Source organism: Podarcis muralis, chromosome 13 (genome assembly GCF_964188315.1).
Source record: "Podarcis muralis chromosome 13, rPodMur119.hap1.1, whole genome shotgun sequence".
Lineage (NCBI taxonomy): Eukaryota > Metazoa > Chordata > Lepidosauria > Squamata > Lacertidae > Podarcis > Podarcis muralis.
The window spans coordinates 34,922,102-34,944,953 of NC_135667.1; the positions used below are offsets into that span (position 1 = coordinate 34,922,102).

General features: G+C 48.0%; 1 protein-coding gene and 1 non-coding gene across 2 annotated transcripts; both read right to left on the reverse strand.

Annotated features, from left to right (window-relative positions):
* Nucleotides 1–631: 631 nt before the first annotated feature.
* Nucleotides 632–21,776, reverse strand: SLC35B1 (solute carrier family 35 member B1). The gene is made up of 9 exons (XM_028702626.2): nt 21,440–21,776; nt 19,022–19,125; nt 17,608–17,738; nt 16,265–16,295; nt 13,992–14,152; nt 9,891–10,017; nt 5,285–5,391; nt 3,668–3,821; nt 632–1,041 (listed from the first exon to the last, which is right to left on the reverse strand). The coding sequence occupies exons 1-9, from the start codon at nt 21,667–21,669 to the stop codon at nt 989–991; spliced, it is 1,098 nt and encodes a 365-aa protein (XP_028558459.1). The 5' UTR covers nt 21,670–21,776; the 3' UTR covers nt 632–988.
* TRNAK-UUU (transfer RNA lysine (anticodon UUU)) lies at nt 3,551–3,624 on the reverse strand. The gene has a single exon. It is a non-coding gene; the product is annotated as a tRNA-Lys (tRNA).
* Nucleotides 21,777–22,852: the final 1,076 nt, after the last annotated feature.

Genomic DNA, 22,852 nt, shown 5'->3' on the forward strand with positions numbered 1-22,852 from the left:
TGTGTGAAGCCTAATGAGCAGAGCTATTCATTCTTGGTGGTCTTCCTCCATGGAAATCAATTGCTGAGATGTCCCCGCCTGCCCACAGCCATCTAAGTCCCCTCTTCTCCAGGGCTTTGTCCAAGCAACTGGAGGCTGCGCCTGCATGAAGCCAACCTCTTCTCTGCCCTTTTCATGCCTCTTCTGGTTCTGGGAAACCATGGGGGAAGGGGAGATTGTTGCAGCAGGAGAGAGAGACACCAGTGACTCTTCACCGGCCTGATTCATCTCTCCCTCTTGGCCTCCCTCCTCGGCTGCTTCAGCTCCGATTCCTGACTTCGCTCCGCCACAGATGCTCCCTGCTCACCAAACCCTGTTACCTCTTCAAGCTTCCGACACCTCCTTTCCCCCGTCTTCTCCCTCATGGTCATCCCACCACCGCTCCCCAGGCTATGAGCCTTCTTCCTTGGAGGTTTCCCAAGCTAGTTCCTCCCACCATTCCTCTGCATCCAACCAGCCCATGCCAATCAGCAACATCTAGAGGGCCAAAGGTCCCCCACATATGAATTGGAGGAAGTCCGTGTGACTCCCGCCCAAAGCCTCCAAGAATGAAGGACCACAAGGTGACGAAAAAGGCAAGAACACAAATCTCTCTCAATCTCTCCTCCTTTTATTTATTACGAAGGGCTCCTCTCCTTTCGTCAATTGCTTCTCTTTTTTGCCGCCTGCCAACCTCAGCTTCGATTCCCGGCTCAGAGGGGAGGAGGCAGTACACGTGGAAACCTTCACGTTGTTGATTTCAATTAAAACAAAACCTTTGATTTCTCTTTTAAAAAAATATTCCAAGTTTCTTGGAGCCGCACCAAACCAATGCCCTGCCCACACTCCCAATAAAACCCCCTCTTCCCCAATGCACAAGTCCATATCCAATAATAGGTGCCGGGGAGTAAGACAATAAGTTAACAGTTTGTTCAGGTTGAGGTTTCCAAGAGAAGGACCCACTGCTGTCTTAATGTGAGGTTTTCTTGGAGGCTTTCCCGTATCTGGCATCCAGTCCAAGTCCTGCAGAGAAACAAGAGGGGAACGCGGCTTTAAGAGGCTATTCTCACAGCAGATAGGTCGTTCCTGTGGGTGTGCGAGATTTTATTTACAATGAATGGGAGAGAGAAGTGCTTCTGCCTTCGCCCCCACCGGCCAATTACTCCCCAAGAGCCATGCTGGCTCTCAGAAGGCAAAACTGGCACCTTTGACGCTTCCCCTTCTCAGGCTAGGAGGCTGCCTCAAACAGGGAAGCTCCCTGCTTTTGTAGGGATGGTGAAAACGTGACTCGTGTTGTGTGCAGGCTGCTGGTGCTGACCGACCCCGTAACCGATAAGCTCCTTCCTCCTCTCATTTTTCCCTGCACAAGTTACACACATGCACAGTCGTTCCATTTCCATTTGGTTTTTTTTTGTCGTCTCCTCTGCAGTTTTAAAGAAATTGAATGCAAGTCTGTATATCTCTGGGTCCCCACCCCTGTCCAAGCATGCATACACCTTCCCCTTCTTTGTGGGTGGGGCCATTTGCAATCCGTAATATAAATTTAAATATTGTGTGTGTGTATCAGGCACCAGGGGAAAATGCTCCTCTTCAACCAGGCCTTTGGTTGATTAGTATTCTACAGTCTTTTGATTGTGTCTGCGCAAAGGGGTGGGGGTGGGGAATGTTTTGCTGTTTTGTTTTATTCATTTTCGTGCTTTTATGCTGTATTTTATTCTGTGAACTGCCCTGAGATCTTATGATGAAGGGCAGTATAGCAATCAATCAATCAATCAATCAATCAATCAATCAAATAGATAGATAGATAGATAGATAGATAAATAAATAAATAAATAGCACGCAGCCTCCAACTATTTTATGGAATGACATACTCTCTTTCTTTCTCCACGCACAAAAATGCACATTTATGCTTATACATTATGAATATATACACACGTGGTTCACACGACTAGCACAACCAGGAGCTGAGACCTTCTCTCTGGCCACAGTGGTCTACAGGACAGAAGGTCCTACAGTGGTAACTCGGTTTACATACGCTTCGGTTTACAGACGCTTCAGGTTACAGACTCCGCTAACCCAGAAATAGCACCTCAGGTTAAGAACTTTGCTTCAGGATGAGAACAGAAATTGTGCTCCGGTGGCGCAGCGGCAGCAGTGGGTGGCCCCATTAGCTAAAGTGGTGCTTCAGGTTAAGAACAGTTTCAGGTTAAGAACGGACCTCCGGAACGAATTAAGTACTTAACCGGAGGTACCACTGTATTTTCATTATTCATTCTATGATAGCCTCCTTTTCTATACCAATATGTATTCACGTGGCTTGTTATTAGGAACCAAAATCTGGGAAAGGGAACAGTCTAGTGCTCCCTTGGGGAGCGGCCGAGGGCCTGTAGGATGCTGCAAACCTCATTCCCTGTGGTTGGAGGGTGACGTGCGTGGAAAGCAGCCTCTGCAGAGGGGCTATGAAGCATCTCTGCTGCTGTTGCAGACCTGTCCTCTATGCAGAAAGGATAACAGGGTGCTCTGGGGGCATCATGGTTGCGTTTGGATCCAGCGCCCTCTGGCCACGTCCCCTGGACCTGGGGTTACTTTCCCTCCTGTTGCTGGTAAGCGAAGGCAGGTGGGGAATACACAAATTTGCTCCCTCCTGACTTTTTGCCCTGGCTGGTGAGAGTGTAGCAGGGCTTACATTGTGGCGGTTCCTCCGCCCGGCGGCAGACTCTCCCCAGCAATCTTTGATTTTACAGAGTATCCTGGCAATTAAATAAAACAGCTGCGGACAAGACCCAGTTAGATGGTCCTGTCTTAAAAATGCTTTCTGAACAAAGTAAATAATTAAATAAATAATCCCCTCTCCCCCCTGAAAAACTCACCTAAAAACTTTTCTGCTTTCCGGGCGACATAACCAAAAACTAAAACCCGAAAACCTTTCCCCCTGGGGAATCGGCCCAGATGATTTGCTCATCAGACGCCCTCCCCTACCTCTGGTGCCCATGGAAGGTGCAGGTTGGGTGCTGGTTGTGGCGATTTGTACTTAGAAGAATGCAGTTCCTGGAGAAGCTTGACATTACACAGCGCCAGGCAAATATTCCCACCCGCCTCTTAATTTGCCCAGCCCTTCCAGCACATTTTATAATGGGTTTTACTATTGTCTTTACAGCTCTGCATGGATTTTATTGATTTTATGGCTACTGCTCCCGTGTATTTAATGCTTTATATGGAAATTCTTTATTGCCTTTTGTTATTCTAAATTGGATGCCACCCTGGGAATCTGTAAATAGATTTTTTAAAAATTAATAATAAAACCATTCCCCGCCCCCCCCACCTCCCCAATGGATGGGCAGGAGAGAAGGATAGCACCGTCCTGCCTACAGACCCTCACGGGGAGGGACTTGCCAGGCTGCCCCTCCCAAGAGGAAATGCCACTTAAAGCACCAGACTTTGCAGGACCGCTTTGGCAGTTTTGCTAGGAATGGTAGAGTTGGAAGGGACCGCAAGGGTCATCTGTTCCAACCCCCTGCAATACAGGAATCGCTTCTCCAAGGTGGGTCTCGAACCCACGACCCTGAGATTAAAAGTCTCATGCTCTACCGATGGAGCCACTGGAAATTGAGTCAAAACTCGCCCAGAAACAAACGGAGCCGAAACTTACCAAGGAATACTAGGATGGTGCCCACCCACTGCAGGCCGGTGATCGGATTGGCAAACAGGATGACCGAAGCCAAGATGGTGAAGAATTTGCGGGTGGTGGTGACGATGGAGCAGGTCAGGGGCCCAAAGTATACCACAGTCATGAAGATGAAACTCTGCAATGAGACAGGGGCAGATGCGCAGTCAGGCTGGATACGATACGGTATCTTTATTGTCATTGTCCCATACGGAACAATGAAATTGAAAAATCCACATAAGACATTCAAAACCCCCCCTAAAAACTCTGAAACCCCATTTTAAACTACAATATACTATAGAGACTCCTTATGTTGCATTTAGAAACAGAATTGCATTTGCGTAGAAACTGTTTCTCAAGCGGCTAGTCCTGGTCTTTATAACCCTGTACCTTCTTCCAGAAGGCAGAAGCTGAAAGAGATCATTTCCGGGGTGTGCACTATCCTGCGCTATCTCTGCAGCATTCTCATAGCACCTGGAAGCATAGATTTGATCCAAGGTGGGAAGAGTGCACCCATTTGTTCTCTCTGCAGTCTTTACAACCCTGGACAGCATTGTTTTTTCCCTGGCCGTGCAGTTCCCAAACCACACACGGACCATAAGTTAATACACTCTCCACAGTACAATGGTAAAATGCCATCAACATGGGAACAAACAAAGCAACACAGATTTTGCATCCTCCCAGGTGGTTTTGCTGCGGGACGTACCCCTGTGTTGTCGAGTTTGCACGTGACCAGATGCAACAGTGGGTTACATGGCCCTTTCCCCTTGGAGTACTGGGAAGAGGTAGTGCTGCTTTTCACCCACCTAGGCCAAAAAAAGATTTGGGCACAGTTTCCTTTTTCAGAGGCCGTGTCCCTCTTAGGGAACGTGGCAGCAGCCTTGCTGCTGAAGCACAGAGGTCCAAGCAAAGAGGAAAAGCAGGGGCTCGATTCCCGCACGTTGCAAGGAGCCAAATGGGTGGTTTCTGAACCAGGAATGGGAGCAGAAAGGCAAAAGGCATTCTCTTGTTGATTTGCACGTCAGAGCAAAAAGGTTCTAGGTGGAAGGGGCGAAGATAACAGAAAGCCCAGCTGCAGAACATGCAAGAGAATGGCCCCTCCGAGCACACGCAGAACGTCTTTTCCTTGCCAGCAAAGCGTCAAAGTCAGACTGCAGGGACAGGATGAAGAGGCAGAGCCTTAAGAACACCCCACAAAATGGCCTGAGCTGCAGTCTCTGGGAATCATCTGCAGGAGTTAAAAGGCATCTGTAGTGCACAGGACCAATGGGAGAAGATACACAGATCGTCCCCTCCTGCTTCACATGATGAAGGCAAAGACCCTTGCCTACCCATGTACAGGAAGATCTTTTTCACGAGCAGTGGGAAATTCTATCAGAATAACCTAGAGTTTGCTCTATGGTGGTGAAGCGCATCCTGGGAAGGGCCTCTCATTCTGGAAATAGTCTCATGAACAACCTATCCAGAAATTCATGTACTTCAAGCAGCAGACTTTATTCTACCTTTCATCAAATGCCTTGAGAACAGAGCAAGGGTTAATGCACAAATCCTGGGCTGGTTAAAATGAAGAAATGCACAGAATAGCAAACACACGCCACTCACCTGGCCCAGGGCGCTTGTCAGGCCAAAGAGGAGGATGTTGTAGATGATGCTGGGGTAACGCTCGGTGAAACTCAAGAATTCCCAGAGCTCTCCTGTAAACAAGATACCTGCAAAGGGAGGGGGGGTGTTTAGAAAAATAGAATGTGCTCTCCTCTGTCTGCTTTAATCAGCAGATGTTCAAAGTTATCTGGCTCCAACTGCTGTGATGGATCAGGCCGGCAATCTACTGGGCTCAACGGTCTCACTTGACCGGGACTGGCCAGTAGACAATATTCAACCACCGAATTTGGGTGGTTCAAAACCATAAAATACTGGCAGGGGAGAAATCTGAACCTGGAAGAAACTGCTGTCTTTGTGTGTTTTAGGTGTGCATTAGGAATATGCCAGAAAGGTAACTGCAGCTGTGTTCACACGCATCTGTACGTATTGTTTTTCTAAATATTTCCTCCCATCTTTCTTCCGTAATTAAACTTGAGGCAGTGTATGCAGGGTTCACAGATATAAGTCTTCCATCCCGGCACAGACCAGAAACAGATAAGCGATATACAGAAAAATCTAAGTCGCCAATAGCAGCAGTTTATCAGAATCAATCTAAATAATTTGTGTGTGATCATAAAAGGTGAAATAGAGACCATATAAAAGCATTCTGATTCTATTGGTGGTTTGGGTGTTCTCTCACGTTTGTTTAGAATTCAGCTCTCTCCTCCCCCCCCCCCAACTTTAGCCACTAAGTGCCTTTAAACTTTCCGAGGCAAAACACTTATTTATGCTTACAGCCCAATCTTCCCTTCACTCAGGCAGGGGTAAAAACAGGAAGTGGGTCCTGAAAGAGGTTGCAGGATAAGGTTACATCTAACCAGAACAGTTACTTACACTTCATAAAGCCTAACACCCTACAGCTCCTCAATGAAAATGAAAGAAGTGTGCTGTGGAAGAACAGGGGAGCAGGCTCTTCTTGAACAAACATATCCCGTTGTTCCCAAGCTTTTTGGTGCTATGGACATTAGCAGAGGACAAGCCCCCTTCTCCATTTCCAAAAACAAAGGAAGATGACTCAGTATCACCAGTTACCTAACAATGATCCTGTGTGCAGCAGAGGTGCTGCTCCTGTTCATAACACCTGGAAGCACATTATGGTGGAATCTCCTCCTAACTCGCCCTGAGAAAAATGCCCTCCTCTTTTTTATTTGGTATGGCGACCAGACTACAGAATAAATGAGCTTTTTGTCATTTAGGAGGGGAGCATACCGGCTTCCTTGAATACACGGAAACTGGAGCCCTGATTTTTTCCTCCCAGTGGCTGCTGTCATGTCTTCCAAAAGGAACACCCTCCAAAATACACGGGTTTGTGTGTACACTGCTTAAGAGGTTACGCATACAGATAAACAGCATGCAAGTTATGTAAAATATATAAATAAGCTGCAAGGATTGTGATGAAATCAAAGCACTGAATCCTCTCCTGCCCCCTGAAAGACACACTGCAAAGTGATTCCTTTCCGCTTCAGTCCCACCCGGTCCTTCTTCCTGTGCCCAAATGGCTGGAGACTCCCTCACAACTACTTCTAACTATGGCAGCCTTGTCTGCAGGCAATTCAGGCTCCATCCACTTTCAACCAACACTCTGCATCCTTGACCAACTCCTGATCCACAAGGAAACGGGTCCTGCCTAGCCCACAGGTAAGTCTGCAACGCTGCAAGCAGTGTCTGGAAGAGGTAAAAGCCAGTCCCTCCTGCTCCTTGCTCAATGAGCTATTTTTGAATTCGACGTGCCTGGCTAGCTGCTCCACGTTTTCTCATCTGCCATCACATGCAAAAGCCTCCAGCCACCTTCAGCAGAGAGAAAATGAATGGAGCAGAAACCTCCATTTTTCCAGGGAGGCCAAAGGCAGCATGTAAAGCATTCAAATTAGGCCCACCGGGCCTCCCCATTTGGTTCGCAAGGCCATTTTGGCCAATGTCACAGGTGCTTCCCAGCCAAAGAAAAGCTGGGCAGCACAGTTGGTTAGAGCATGCTGCCAATAATGCCAAGGTTGCTGGTTCAATCCTCATAAGGGACAGCTGCATTGCAGGGGGTTGGACTAGATGATCGTCGGGGTCCCTTCCAACACTACAATTCAATGCTTCTACATAGCAGATGGGACGCGGGTGGTGCTGTAGGTTAAACCACAGAGCCTAGGACTTCCCGATCAGAAGGTCGGCGGTTTGAATCCCCGTGACGGGGTGAGCTCCTGTTGCTCGGTCCCTGTTCCTGCCAACCTAGCAGTTCGAAAGCACGTCAAAGTGCAAGTAGATAAATAGGTACTGCTCCGGCGGGAAGGTAAACGGCGTTTCCGTGCGCTGCTCTGGTTCGCCGGAAGCGGCTTAGTCATGCTGGCCACATGACCCGGAAGCTGTACGCCAGCTCCCTCGGCCAATAAAGCGAGATGAGCGCCACAACCCCAGAGTCAGTCACGACTGGACCTAATGGTCAGGGGTCCCTTTACCTTTACATAGCAGATAGTTAAGTCTTTATTGTCAGAGATAACACCGCCACTCTGGATACCTACGCACACCAATCTAGCGTCTAGGCAGCTATTCCCAGGTCCATGCTCTATGGAGCAGTTGCAGCAACACAGGACCAATTCCCCTCCACCGGTTTATGTACTTTCTCCCGATGGACTGCATGCACACAGCCAGAGACCATGCCTGCGTGGAAACTTCCTCTGCTCCTCCCATTTCAACCCCCTCTTGGTTCTGGGAGAGTGTTGCAGAAGAGGGTAAGGAAGCCCTTGCCCCTTCACTTTCCCAACCTGCCTCCTCTTCTGACTCATCCCGTGGCTCCACCCTCCAGCTCTGAAGCTTTCCCTGCCTCTTGCCTCCTGGCTGGTACAGATTCCTATAAGCCACTGCCCCCTCTCCCAAGTCAGACTCCGGCCCCGCTTCCCCCGTGGCACACTCACCAGAACCTGCCAGTCCCTGACAGCCAAGCACACCTACACCGGTAGTCATATGCGTCACATCAAGCGTGGGGCAGGTAAAGGTGTAGCAGAGTCAAAAGGCAGTTTTTGCAAACACTGCCCATCAGCTGGAGACTCCCCCTCCTAAAAACTCAGAGTCAAGGGACAGGAAAGGTCCCAATCGCGGGGTAGCATCACCATCCTCCTGGGACCAGCTTCTAGGCCAGGAGTGGGAAAGTTTGGGCAATCCCTATTAATATTGGACTACAATTCCCATCAGCCTCAGCCAGCATGGCCAATGGTCAGGGATGATGAGGGCTGTAGTCCAGGAGCACCAGGAGGGTGACTGCTTCCCCACTTCTGCTCTAGGCCACCAAGAGATGATGCAGTTAAGGATGTGCGGCTAGAAGGGATTGTCTGGTGTACTGTCAAAGATTGGCATTTGAGAAAAAAGAAATAAAGCAAAAATAAATTGCTGGCTGAACCTCACATTCAGGCTGATCACCCTTCCTCTTCCAGTCAGGAAGACCCTTCCTCACAGGTTGGACTGGCTAACAAACCCTGCAAGGCCGGTGTTTTCTGTATTTGGGGCTTTTTTGCCTGTCACTGTGGACCACGGCTTGACTCACCTGGAGAAGGAAACTGCGCAGTTTAATACTTAATAATTCGTTTGAAGAGGACAGGCCAACCGGCTTCCTTTGCAGCTTCTACGGAATTCATTTTAACACACTGCCTCGTTTTAAAATAATATACAGGGGAACAATCATTCTCCAAATTACTTTGGCTGCAAGGGACTGCTCCTTTTCATTAATTATCAGCTGTTTCTCCTAAGGCAGCCTCAGTGGAGAGGTCTAACAATTGCAGGGGGGGGGGGGGAGAGCCAAACTGCAAAGGTTTAACTCTTGGAAGCCTAGCAGAATGTGGAAACCACCCAGGTTGCTGGAACGAGGGAGACGCCAAACGGCGGAAACAGGTTGTTGCTGCCAAGCTGCAGTGGGACCCCAGGCAAAAGTGAGTTGCGCACAGGAATGGTCTTTTGGGAAGGGGAGTCCTACAGGTGACACCAGCACCACTCCATGGCCATGTAGAGAACTGCACAGCAGTCGCAACCCATGGGAGGCAGCCGTCAACATATTCAGAATTGGAAAGGACCACGAGGGTCATATTGTCCAACGCCCTGCAATGCAGGAATCTTTCGCTCAACCCAGGGCTCGAACCCACAACCCTGAGATTAACAGTCTCATGCTCTACCGACTGAGCTATCCAGTTTACTTAAACTGGCTTGCTGGGCAGTCTAGCTGTCAACCAAGGAAAGGTTCGCCCTAATTCAACAAATAGCAATTTAGGCGTGGAAACAGGTTCCTGCAGGTGAATTTACTGGACCCAGGCATATTGTGTATGAGCAGGAAGCAGGACAGACCATATCCATCAATGGGTTAAGAAAATGCACCCCCCCCCATGCCTTACATCCCACAAGGATTCTGACGTATCCAAGGCTCGTGTACTAACCAGGCTTAGACCTTCACCCCCTTTTGCAGGTACAGCCACATGCACAGCCACAAGCACTTAGCCTTTGGTTGCTTCCATGACGGTGCAGATCAGGGCTACCAGGGTCAAGCCAGGCCGTCCTGCTTCTCCCCCCGCTCCCTGTGCCACAAGAAAGTGCTTACCGGCTCCGAGGAACAAAGTAGACCACAGGTTGACGTTCAGCATCATGTGATTGGAACCAGTCTGGTAATGAGCTCTCATGTGGTCCTGAGACACTCCAGTCAGTCCATCCAAGGTCAAGGATAGCAACTAGGGTGGGTGAGAGAGGGAGAAATCAGACACACATGCACACCTGCTGAGTGCGGCACGCTGGGCTGAACAAAACCTGCTTAGCAAGGGGATTAGCAACACACACATTCCCCCACAAACACAACACTCAAACACGGATGTGCCATATCTGGTTCTGCAGCGCAGAAATGGGTGGTGTTTTCCAAGAACAGTGAACTGCAGCTTTAAGGAGAGGCCAATATCCAGCCTTTAGAGTGGGAAAGCTAACACATCTAGGCAGTTACTAATTAAGATTTAAGAATCTCCAAGTCACACGCACAGCTTCCCAGACACTTATTCCTGCCTCCTTGCCTTCCATACCTGCCTTATCTGCATCTCCCTCTGACCTCCCTAAAAGCCTCAAACAAAAAGTAGATTTGTGTTCACTGAGGACAACAGCTACTCTACAAAGTGGTAAGGTGGTCTCCATTTCCACATAAGTGTATGGATTAAGGCTCAGGGAGGGAAGCCCACCACCAAGTCAGGTTATGAATTTATATCTCCCCGTCCCAATTTTCACTCAATGGGGCTACCCAACTGCCAAACAAAGTCAATGAACAAAGGATGGAGGAGCCATCTTTTTGTACCCATTATTTATTGGGTATACACATGTGAGTATGAGTGTGGCCTATATGGTTGGCCATACCCGCCCTGTGCCATGCAGCTCCTGGAGGGGTGGCAAGGAGCAGTCTGGTCCTCCAGCTGAGAAAAGTTAGCCACCCTGCTAGGTTTCAAGCGGAAGTGATTGAAGGGAAAGTGAAATTACTGAAGGATGCATACAGCATATTATCAGAATGGGAGACGAAAGATGAAGAGGTAAAATCAGTTATGATTAAATGGGCACAAGATGTAGGTCACAACATTATGATGGAAGAATGGGAAAAATTATGGAAAACTGATTTAAAATTTACAGATTGTTCCCTATTGAAGGAGAATTACATGAAGATGATGTATAGATGGTACACAACACCAGAGAAGTTAGGGAACATGTACAAATCTAGTTCAAATATATGTTGGAAGTGTAAGGAAAAGGAAGGGACATTTTATCATATGTGGTGTGATTGTAATGTAATTAAAAAAAATTGGGAAATGATATACAATGAAATGAAGAAAATGTTCCATTTAACATTTGTTAAAAAACCCGAGGCATTTTTGTTGGGGATTGTAGGGAAAGACCTGCCAAAAAAGCTGGAAAACATCTTCATGTATGCGACAACGGCTGTGAGAGATCTGGTAGCACAAGGATGGAAGACTGAAGAAACCCCAACTAAAGAATCATGGCAAGAAAAATTGACGGACTATGCAGAACTGGCAAAACTGACATATAAGCTACGGGACAAGGATAACTGTGACTTTAAGGATGAATGAGAACCCTTTACAAAATATCTGAAGACGCAAGAAAGTGAACTGGACTCCTTGGCAGGTTTTGAATAAACATTCACAAACTTTTTATTGATAATAATCAGCTAAATAGTTTGAGGATCTATACAACTTTGTAACATGCAGAAAACAGCAGTCTCAGAGAAACCAAAGACTGGAACTGAGGGAAGTCGGGGGGTGGGGGCAGGTGGGTTTTGTGTGGGAGGGTGGAGGGAGGGGAAAAATGGGGGCAAAACAAGGATGATATGTTTTTGGATAATATGTTTTGTTTTAATTTTGAATAAAAAAGCTTTTTAAAAAAGAGAAAAGTTAGCTACCCTGCTTTAAAATCTGAACGCACTTTAAGAATGCGCCCCTTCTCCAAGGTTCGATCTTGCATCACAGCAGCCTCCTTCGGTTGTTGCAGCTTCATCACAATGCTATGCACTGGGATAGTGGGAATGTGCCTTGTTTGCCTCGCCCCTGCCAACCCCAGCCCCTGCCACCACCCACATGTTGCTGTAGGCCCAAAGGGGGGGCTCTTCTGCACTGCCCATGCATGCTCCCCATGAGATTTCCCATTGACTGTAGACAGCGATAGGCACAGACCGGAAAGGCTGTGACAGAAGAGGAGGCCCCACCCAAAGAGCACTGGCCACTCCATCCAGGAGTAGCAGCAGAAGGGAGCAGAAAAAGGAAGCAAGAACAGACGAAGAACAAAGGAAAAATCCCTTCCAAGATGGAGTTCCCACCTTTTCTATTTTGCCGTGCCTAGAGCAGCTGGCTAGAACAACCTGCAGTGGAGCCGGCAGGAAGCTGAACCGGAGAGAGGGGTTCTCCCAGCCCCAGTTGTAGCCTCTCACAAGTTTTTTACTTTGTGCCAGTGGAGAGGTAGGCGGAGCCAATCCAAACAGGATTCCACCTTCCTCCAATCGAGGAGAAAGGGCTGTTTAATAGGTGAAATGTGAGCACAATCAGAACCCATAGGAGAGCCAGTGTGGTGTAGTGGTTAAGAGCGGTGGACTCGTAATCTGGTGAACCGGGTTCGCTTCCCCGCTCCTCCACATGCAGCTGCTGGGTGACCTTGGGCTAGTCGCACTTCTCTGAAGTCTCTCAGCCCCACTCACCTCACAGAGTGTTTGTTGTGGGGGAGGAAGGGAAAGGAGAATGTTAGCCGCTTTGAGACTCCTTAAAGGGAGTGAAAGGCGGGATATCAAATCCAAACTCTTCTTCTTCTTCTTCCATAGAAAATGACTCACACAAGAAGTGATCAACTAGAACGTCCCATTCAGCGTTGAGGTATCGAAGGCCTTAACATGCAGAAGCCTCTCAAGAGTCACAGAATGATAGAATTGGAAGGGACCCTAAGGATCGTCTAGTCCAAGCCCCTGCAATGCAGGACTATGCAACTGTCCCATGCAACCTTGGCATTATCAGCACCACACTCTAACCAATGGAGCTATCCAGGCTCCTGGGCAGCGAGGTGGAGCTGAACCAAAAGCTTCAGTCCAACATCTGGAGGGCCACAGGTTCCCTGCCCCGTGGCAGAGAAAACTCCCTGTTGCAGTCAGTCCTCCAAGTGTGCTAATAATTTAACCGTCACCCAGTTCAGCATGGCTTGTATCTAAGCACGTGCCTGGGAGCTCCAGGGCTGAAAAAACGAACCTATGCTGCCAATTCTCGTAGACCAACTCCTGTAGATATCAACAAAGGTAAGTTGGATCAGAGTGTCGGTGATGTTACGCACAAGAGTTAGACAGGGTGCCGGCGTTTGTCACCTGTTTCGCCCATGAAGAGTCTTGGGCTTCTTCAGTAAATTCTCTCTCACGGTTTTGATATATTTATAAACATTCAAGTCCATATGTTACATTTCTTCTTAGATTAAGCTATAATATTTAATTTCTTTCTTCAGGAAATTCTCCCTCAAGATTTTGGTGTATTTACATACATTCAACTTGATATGCTAAGTTCTTTCTTGACTTAAGCATTTATTCATTTACTAAGCCAAAACTCTTGTTTGATCCAACTTACCTTTGTTGATATCTACAGGAGCCTGGCTAAAGGAACCTTTAAAGACTGAATCTTCCTTTTGGACTCAATTTGAATGAGTTTTCTGTTTGTGGCTTCTGTAGTAGATCTTGTACATAGCTCTCTCAATTTTTGGATTATTAATATAAGATTTAGAACGTAGAATGGTTTTTTAGTGTTTTGTGTGCCGCTTATGTGCTGGGAGCTCCAGGGAGCAAGGCACTGCATGCAAGTGAGTGAGTGGACTGGCCACAGAGGGACTGAGAACTCATTACTTCCTCTGTGCGCAGCAGAGATACTGAGTGGGTTGCCAGAGGACAGAAGCCCCCCTTCTTGGGCATCCAGCACAGAAATGAAGCAGGCTGCTGCAAAATGTATGGAGTTCACCATCTCTCCTTTGCTAGTCCCCAATAGACTAATAAAGGAAGTGGCAGGCTAGTAACTTGTGTGGACTTATTCTACAAGGGTGGCTTAATGCTGCCAGGCATGGGGGCCCCTCCTGCTGCGTCCAGCACCAATTGAGCACCCTGCCACTGCTGCCACAGACTTATTAATGCTCCGGGGCTTACCAGCAGGAGTTCTCCATACCCAAAGAGGTGGTCGTCCCCAACGTCTCCTCCCTTTTTTGGTTTGTACATGAACAGGGCCACGCCTGTGACGATCAGCAAGACACACAGGTATTTGGACAAGGGGTACTTCTTCCTTAGCACCGTCACCCCCAGGAGCATGACTAGAAAGAGAGAAAGGAAGGAACCGTGGGCAAGATGTCAAAGAGAACAACAACTACCAGACTTTTAGAAGACATCTGAAGGCAGCCGTGTTTAGGGAAGCTTTTAATGTTTGATGTATTACAGTATTTTAATATTTTTTTGGAAGCCGCCCAGAGTGGCTGGGGAAGCCCAGCCAGATGGGCGGGGTATAAATAATATATTATTATTATTATTATTATTATTATTATTATTATTATTATTATTATTATTATTATCATCACTATTATTATGTGACTCCCAGGGTGGCTCTGTTAGGAAATATAACCAACCGTTGACCTTTGCAGGCTCTGCGACATCAGCTTCCGTGCTGCGGCAATATTGCTTCCCAAAGAGCAGGACACAGGCCAGTCTCAAGAACAGGAACTGTCACACTGAGTCCAAGTGACGCTCCAAACCTGCTGAGTCTCTGCCTGGTCCTGCGAGAATATGGCTTTGGAAACGGCCCCGGTCAAATGAACAAAAGATGCTTGCAGATCTGCATCTGGAGGGATCCCACGGGGCTACAAAATGTGGGTTGGCATTGCCCAGCTTGGCTTTTACAGGCTCCCTTCCCTCCCAGGAATCAATCCGTGGGGAGGACCCAAAATGAATTCTCCAACCCTGTTAGCACAATGGTTCTCAAACTTTCCCCCCTGGGCCACACTTCCAGAACAAATTTTGCTCACGCCACACCAAGCTATTTTTGGTAAGATATACACTGGGAAACAAAAAGGAACTCCTAGCGGTGCCTGATTCATAACATAGAACACAACTAGTTTATAATATGATCCTGGGGCATCCAGAAAGTATAAAACAATGCAGCTGCATAAGAACACGAATCACCTCCAAAATATAATTATAAATTACCCTCTGGCATGAGCCAGCCTATGCTTGGTAATCTCATTTATATCAGGTCTAATTAAATGTTTATTTGATTGTCCTGGAACTTTCCAATCATACTTGCCATCCTTTCCTGCTGCACCATTGCGGTGCACCACTCCATGTGAGAATCACAGCATTTCTAAAAGATTTGCAGATTGCCAGTTCCTACTTAAGGGCTCCTTGGGTGTCTGTAGTAGCAGAACCTCTACTAGTACAGTCAAACCTCGACTCCCGAAAACCCAGAAGTAAATGCTCCAGTTTTCAAACATTTTTCGGAAGCCAAACGTCCGACGCGGCTTCTGCTTGAGTGCAGGAAGCTCCTGCAGCCAGCTGGAAGCTGCGATTCGGTTGTCGGAACGTTTCAGAAGCCGAACGGGCTTCTGGAATGGATTACGTTCGACAACCGAGGTTTGACTGTATGCAATGTTTTTGTAAAGAAAAAAAGGTGAGAGACGTTGCACATTCTTGTAGTTCATGAAAATCTTTTAAAAAATTATTTTTTAAAAAAGAAAAGAACCTGCACTGTACTAGGTGCTGTGTTTCATCTTGAGCCACCTTTCCCTCCAAGCAGCTTAGAACAGCCTGTATTATATGAGGCTTCCAGCCCACCCTTTACTTTCAGAGGTGTATCTGGAGCCTTTAAACCGCCCTCTAACCCCCTTTGCTGCTCAGGTTTGGCTTTTGGTGAGTGGCATTAAGGGTCACTTTTAATTTGACTTGTGGTTATTTAATATTTAGCACACTTTCCGTTTTCATTCAGCTGCATCGTTTGAAAAGTGTTGCTACCTACCCAATCCTTCTGATGGATGGGACAGAATGCATCAGTACCTGAAAGTGAAGCACTGGAGGGGTTGCTTTCGACATGGGAAAAATCTAGGTTCAGATTTCCACTCAGGTCGGATAGTCACTGGCTGTGCTTGGGCAAGCCATTACCTCTCTGCCCACCTCAGGACTGTCTGAGGATAAACATGCCATTCTAGGCTCATTAAAGAGACGGCAGGCAGCAAACTCTCAAGAGCCTCCCCTCCCCTCCCCTCCTTGCCATTCCAGTCCTTAACTCTGACTTTTGGGGTGAAGTCTGAATCTGGGAAGCAAACGTAGCAAAACCAAGCAGCAGGCATGCAGATTTTGTCGATATGCTCAACTCATCTGCATAGTTGCTCTGCAAAGCACAAAACTTGGTTCTGGTTACCGGCACAGGGGCTACTTACCTGGAATAGGTTTACAGGACTTCCCCAGCACCTACATGGGAGAAAAGGGAGAGATTTATTTAGACCTAACGTTCCAGAGCCTCACCTTTAGCAGCATCAGCCAGTGCTTGAGTCAACTCTACCCCAGAGAAAAACTGATGCTTGATGTGCAGAAGATACTCATTGAACAGAAACGAAGAACCTCTGTTCTTTCCTTTTGCAAACTCATCACATCTGGCATCCTCTTTAAGCTTCTAGTCCTTAATTTTAAAAGCTCTGACACTCTGTGCTTTATCTCTACTTAATACTCTCTCCCTCCTTTCCTTCTTCACCAACCCATTCTTCCCTCTCCACTATTACAAAATCACACCCCTCCCTCTTTTACATCGCCTGCCAAATCTTCCTGGTGGTGTTACTGGCCATTCCTGCTTGGCTTCTACATTCCTGAAGCCACGGCTTTCTCGGAATCCCTGCTCCTCCCCCACCTGCAGTGTTTTGTCTCTTGCACACAACTCCAATCTTGCTCATCCCTTTCAGCAATCCCAGAAAGGCCATGGCCCCTACTTTGGAATCATGGACGGTGCAAAAGGCTGTCTGGGTTAAGCAAAATGCCTAGATTTGCAAGCCCAGGGAGGGCTTGCTGAAACAACTGGGCCATCACTCTCGCCTTTATGCCACGTGTCCAGGCACCTCTCTTACAGTCTTCTGTCTCTGTCAGCACATTGCAGGAGACTCAGGGAACAGAGGATATTGTTACTTTGCTCTGGGTTCAGAAAAGCTTTAAGCAGCATAAGCAGCTTGTGCTACTTCCAACTTTACTGGAAGAGGAGCAGACAGTGAAAGACCCCATAAACCTCTGCAAGAAAGTGCACAGGGGCCTGTGTATGTAGCAGAGAGATGAGGGGGATCTGGGTGAATGTTGAAGTGGGGTGTATGCTGGTCTGGCTGCTTTCCTTTTAATATGGGTGTCCCCAAATCCTGGTGCAAGCCTTGTTTGGCAGATTCTTAGCACCAAACTCTTCTAAGGTAGTTACCAAAAAGGCAGTCAAAATGGTTTGCTCTACTGTTGATAACCACCCTTGGAGGGTCACACACTGTTGAGAGCCTCTTATTACTCCTGTCTCATTTAAGGACCGTTATTTCAGAACCATCATGGAAGAGCATCACGTCTGCCACATTTATGCAGCTGGTATCCTGCTTTCAATATATTCTCTTTGTTGTTCCCTGGGCTTAAGGTATCGCACCGGCTGCAGTGAAAAGGTTGCCAAGCTATGCACCAGAAAGCAGGAGACATCCCGTTTCCCAGACCCTCTTCATCTCCTGCTAACCCCCTTGCTCCCCACTAGAAACCTCCCCTTCTTCACCTGAGTTGGGTAGTTGACAAATTGCAGGGCAGAGTTGCTGGAGACCATGGCACCCAGGTAGGAGAGAGAGCAAGCTGCGTATAGCCAGTTCTGTGTCCGATCCACCTTGACGCTGTCAAAAAACTGGATCACTGATTGGGGGAGAAAAAGGTGAAAGAAACAGGCATGTTGGCAACAAAGCAAGAGCAGGCCAACCAACGGCAGAACTGCATGGCCCTGGCTTTCATATGCAGAAGGTGAAATGGTTAAGGTGCTCAGGCCTCCTAACTCTAAAACCTGAACATGGAATAGAGGCAAAGCCATGTCTGGGAGGACCACACAGGCATACTTTGGTGCAAGTCAGCAGCATTCTAACACTTGTTTCAAGAGGGGAGGGAACCAGAACCCTAATAGTCTTTTGTATTGTTTCTTACAGCCAGACAAGACATTACGCATGCAATTTTCTCACAATACTCTTAAAAAAGAGAGAGCAGCATCAGAACCCTGTAAAACTGATTGCACCAGCAGCTGGGATGGTAGGCAACAGAGGGCACATAATCCTTTCCCCCTCAGCCATTTTTTTCCTGATCAAATCACCCTCCCCTAAGCTGTTTTCCCCCATCCAGGAAATCTCTGTGGAGTATCCAGCAGGCCAATATTTTTAAAGGAGGGGAGGGAGGAAGGAAGATAAAGGGGGTTAAGTTCAGTTGCTTGATGGTAAGACTAACTCTCCCTTCCACCTGCAATGGTAGTGGTGCTGAGGAAACGGGTACACTTGAAAGAGCATACAACCTTCTGCCACCTTTTCTGAAGCCATTTTTGAATGGGGAGAAAAGGGAAAAAAGGAACAGAGATGTCTTCCGCATGACTTTTTGCCCCTACCCTATTTTGAGTTTTCAAAACCAAAAGGCATGTGGCGGGAGAGAAAGGAAAGCACACAAGCAACAGGAATTCTCATTCACCCGCTCCTCCCTTCCTCAGAGAAAGCTGATGAGGGTGATGCAGAGGTATCAAAAGGGAACTGAATTTCCTATCTGGATTTAAAACAGCCAAGCAAATCTCTGGCTGCAGGTGTTAATAAGAATCAGGCCAAAGCAACTCCTTCCTGCAAAGGGTGTGCTCCAAACCCCGGTGGGTTTTACAAAAAACTTTCACAAGTAAGGGATAGGCAAAAGGCTCAGAGCAGCCACATCACTAATTTCTAATATAGTGGTGGTTAGCATATTGGGTTAGGACCCAAGAAGCTAGGGTTCAAATCCCCACTCAGTCATAGAACCTCAATGGGAGAAATCAGGCCAGTCACAGTCTTTGAACCTAGCATACCTCAGAGTTCATGTGAAGATAAAATGGATAGGGGGAGAACCACAAAGACAATCTTGAGCTCCTTGGAGGAACGGTGGAATCAAAAGGTTGTAATAAATAAAAAAGTACTTACACAGTTTGGCGAAAATGGCATTGATCACACATTGGATGAAGACCAAAGACAGAGCATATCTGAACTTTTCCTGCTTTGCTCCTTCCCCATATTTGCCTCTTGTACTGCAGGAAAACCAAATTGAGAGGGTAGAGTCAGTTGCAAAGGAAAAGACATCAAATGACTCAACTTATTTGCATGTGTCATTAGCAAAGGGTAGGCATGTGCTAGTTTTACGGTGGATTGAACATCTGAGATAGGCCAAGGTACATTTACTTCTTTTCAGTGAGACAAACGGCATCAGGATCTTTCCCCCTGTGCAGTCATGGGTAACTGAGGGGAACAAAGCACAGGAATGCAATTGCAGGATTGCACTTGTGTCCCCGTCAGGAGAACACGCAAACTGTAGGTCTTTTCAGATTTGTGTGGTTTCTTGCAGGGCCACGAGACAACAGCTGCTTTGGAAACATACTACAAGGAATAGGGAGGGAGGGCAGCCCAACTCTTGAAAGTGCTTTAACTGTGGAGGAGGTAGGGGAGAAACAAGATCAAAGCCAGATAATGAGGCAGGGAGGCATAGGGAGAGGAAACACATACTCGCAAACAGCTCATAACAAGTAAAATTCAGTGGTACCTCGGGTTAAGAACTTAATTCGTTCTGGAGGTCCATTCTTAACCTGAAACTGGTCTTGATCTGAGGTACCACTTTAGCTAATGGGGCTACCCACTGCTGCCGCCGCACGATTTCTGTTCTCATCCTGAAGCAAAGTTCTTAACCTGAGGTACTATTTCTGGGTTAGCAAAGTCTGTAACCTGAAGTGTCTGTAACCCGAGGTACCACTGTGCAGGAGAATCCCTGCTTATGCAGGGGGGTTCTGTTCTAAGTGGGGATTCTCCCGTTCTGCCCCCTTGCAGCACTGAAAATGACACGTGTGTCTGCAGGAACTCTTGTGCTGATCGTGCACAAGTGGGGAGGTGCCTGTATAAAAATCCAACTCATGCAAAACCTCCTCCTCAAACAGCGAGTGTAAGAAATGCAAGAGACGTAAGAAGTAAATCCACCAAACAGAAGGGAAAGCTGCCTTATGCAGAGTCAGACCACTGGCTTAATCTTGCTCAGTACTATCTATACTGAGTGGCAGTGGCTCTCCAGGGTTTCAGACAGGGAATGTTCCCAGCCCTACCTGAAGATGCCAGGGATTAAATCTGGGGCCTTCTGTGGGAAAAGCAGATGCTCTGCTATTGAGCTATAGAGAACACCTTAAACTCACGTGCTTTATTATAACATACAAGTGCAGCTCGCTCGTGTTCCTACAATGGAGCAAATACAGTGGTACCTCGGGTTAAGTACTTAATTCGTTCCGGAGGTCCGTTCTTAACCTGAAACTGTTCTTAACCTGAAGCACCACTTTAGCTAATGGGGCCTCCCGCTGTCGCCGCACTGTGGGAGCACAATTTCTGTTCTCATCCTGAAGCAAAGTTCTTAATCCAAGGTACTATTTCTGGGTTAGCGGAGTCTGTAACCTGAAACGTATGTAACTCAAGGTACCACTGTAGTATGATTTTTTGGTAAGGTCTGTATGTCAAACGTCAGAGTTAAGTTTATGTTCTTGCTCACCGCCTTTCCCACCCACTAGCAACTCCCCCACCTCACCCACTTGCAGGAAGCTAGAGCTGGCCTGGAACTTATTTAGTCATCCCAACTTCAAATTTTCAGCTGCAAAATTCGAATTTCATTTCTTATAGAGATGGTGGTATAAAACAGGCAGAACTTAAAGAGGTTGCCCTCAATTTCAGAGGGCCCCTTTACCCCCACAAGTGAAGCCTCAGGAAATTGCTCCATCAGATGCTTTCCCTTAGCTTTTCACTTAGTCTAAAAAGACCTCACCACGCGAACACCACATGATCCTTGTCAACAACAAATTGTCGCTGTTTTTTATGAATATATTCTATATGGTGATTTATGGACCTAATAGGTACCTAAAGCCATTTGCACATGTTGCCAGGCAACCAGTCCATGCAGAATGTAGGCACCCTATACACAGAAATGGGCAAACCAGTGATATTTTAGGGAGCAGGCTAGCAGGTGGAGCCCATGACTTACATCATAGGAACCTACACAACACAAAACACTGTTGCTGTATGTAGGATTTGATTTGTTTTTATGTTATATTTTGGAAATGTACGCCCAGAGTTTTTTCCCCTTTATTTTTTGGGGGGGCCCCCAAGAGGGGGCCCTAAGCTATAGCTTGTTTAGCTTGTACGTAAATCCGGCACTGCTCCCCGCCCCCTCAAGTCAGTGGAGAGAGTCTGAGGACTACGTTGCGAAGGTAGGAAGAAGACGTGTGCATATGGGAGGCGGAGGCGGCTTTGAGGTCGCCACCAAGCAGCCCCTCAAAGCCAGAGGCGCGTGTCGTGCGCGGCTTCGGGGCAACTTACATTGTCTCCTGCAGGACGCCGTACCAGAAGTAGCAGACGAAGACGCCCAGGCAGCAGAGCGGCAGACGAAACCGCTCAGGGAACAGGGCGCCGCCGCCGCCGCCTCCGGGCCCGCCGCTCACCCCCATGACAGGCCCTGGAACCGTTCCCGGCGCCGGCAGCCTCAGCGCCGGCAGCTCCACGCAAACATCCCTCAGCGGTGCCGCCGGCGGGGGGAAAGAGGGCCTCATAGAGGCGGCTGCGACGGCGGCCCGGAAGGACCCCCGCCGACTCCCGGCCGGGGGCTGCCCGCTGCGGCGCCTGACGAGGAGGAGGACGACGCCGTTTGAACGGGGGCCGGCCGAGCCGCGCGGGGGTTCGCTGGGGGGGGGTCCTTCTCTCCCGCTGCTCCGGAGCGCCCGCGTTGTTTCGTTCGCGCTTGTTACGCGCCTCTTCAGGCGCCGCGGATGGCAGCACCTCGGCGGGGCCTAGAAGGAAGCGGGCGAAAGGTTTAGACGTCGGCAAATGTGGCTCGTCGCGATGGTTCGGGAGGCGGGACCCGCGAGGAAGGGCTTTTGCCTCGTGTCGGAGCCTTATTGCTGGTTCCAGGAGAGGCGGAGCCGCGGGGGGCAGCGGCTAGGCGGCTCGGTAACGTGAGGATTTGGGATACACGTGTCAGGGCGTCCTAAAGGACACGCGTTTGCTGCTGCAGTAAATTACTTACTGCGCTTATTTACCGCCTTCCTTCTCCACCCCCCCCCCCCAAGTAATTATAATTAAGGAGGAATAAACGTAGCAGCGCCTGCACAGGTACCAAGTGCAGAGTCCTGGCGGGATGCCACTTCCAGTCCCCCCTGGTATGAACGTGCCTTCAATTTAATGCACAAAAGACACACAAGCTGCTTTTTCTTACTTGCTAGCCTTCATCTTTACCTAAAATACCCCCGTCCTCGTGGCCTTTTGGTTGAGCTGGGAGCTGACATGCGCCTTGCTAACCTCTGCGTCTGATTTTAATGGCTTAAGAAACCTAGCAAATTAAATCCCTTTTAGGGAAGGTTGCCCTAATTAAATCCTGCCTTTTACAACCCAGAGTGGCCTGTTTTGCTTAATTAAGAAAACTGATATGTCCCTTGATCATTAAAAAAGCCAAATAAAAACTTCAGTAGTCATGGTGACTCCCTTTGAAGCTTATATGCTGTCTCAGTTGAACACCTGGTCTTTATAGATGTTACCTGGCTCCCAAATGTCTCTCCTTCTCTGCTTCTCCAAGTTCAGCATGCTATGCAGCCATTGTTGCCATCTACTACTGTTACTCGTCTCTGAACTCATTAGGATGGCCTTGACATGACATGGGAAGAATGATGTGGCAGTCACAAACCTCCCATCAGCCAAAGTCCACAGCCTCCTGAAAAAATGTTTTGGCTCTTCTGCTCC

Coding starts and splice junctions, on each gene's coding strand:
- SLC35B1 (XM_028702626.2), bottom strand. CDS start 21,669: ATGAGGCCCTCTTTCCCCCCGCCGGCGGCACCGCTGAGGGATGTTTGC. Junction 14,153..16,264: donor GTCCTGTAAACCTATTCCAG/GTAAGTAGCCCC, acceptor CTCTCTTTCTAG/TCATGCTCCTGGGGGTGACG. Junction 3,822..5,284: donor TGACAAGCGCCCTGGGCCAG/GTGAGTGGCGTG, acceptor GTCTCATTGCAG/AGTTTCATCTTCATGACTGT.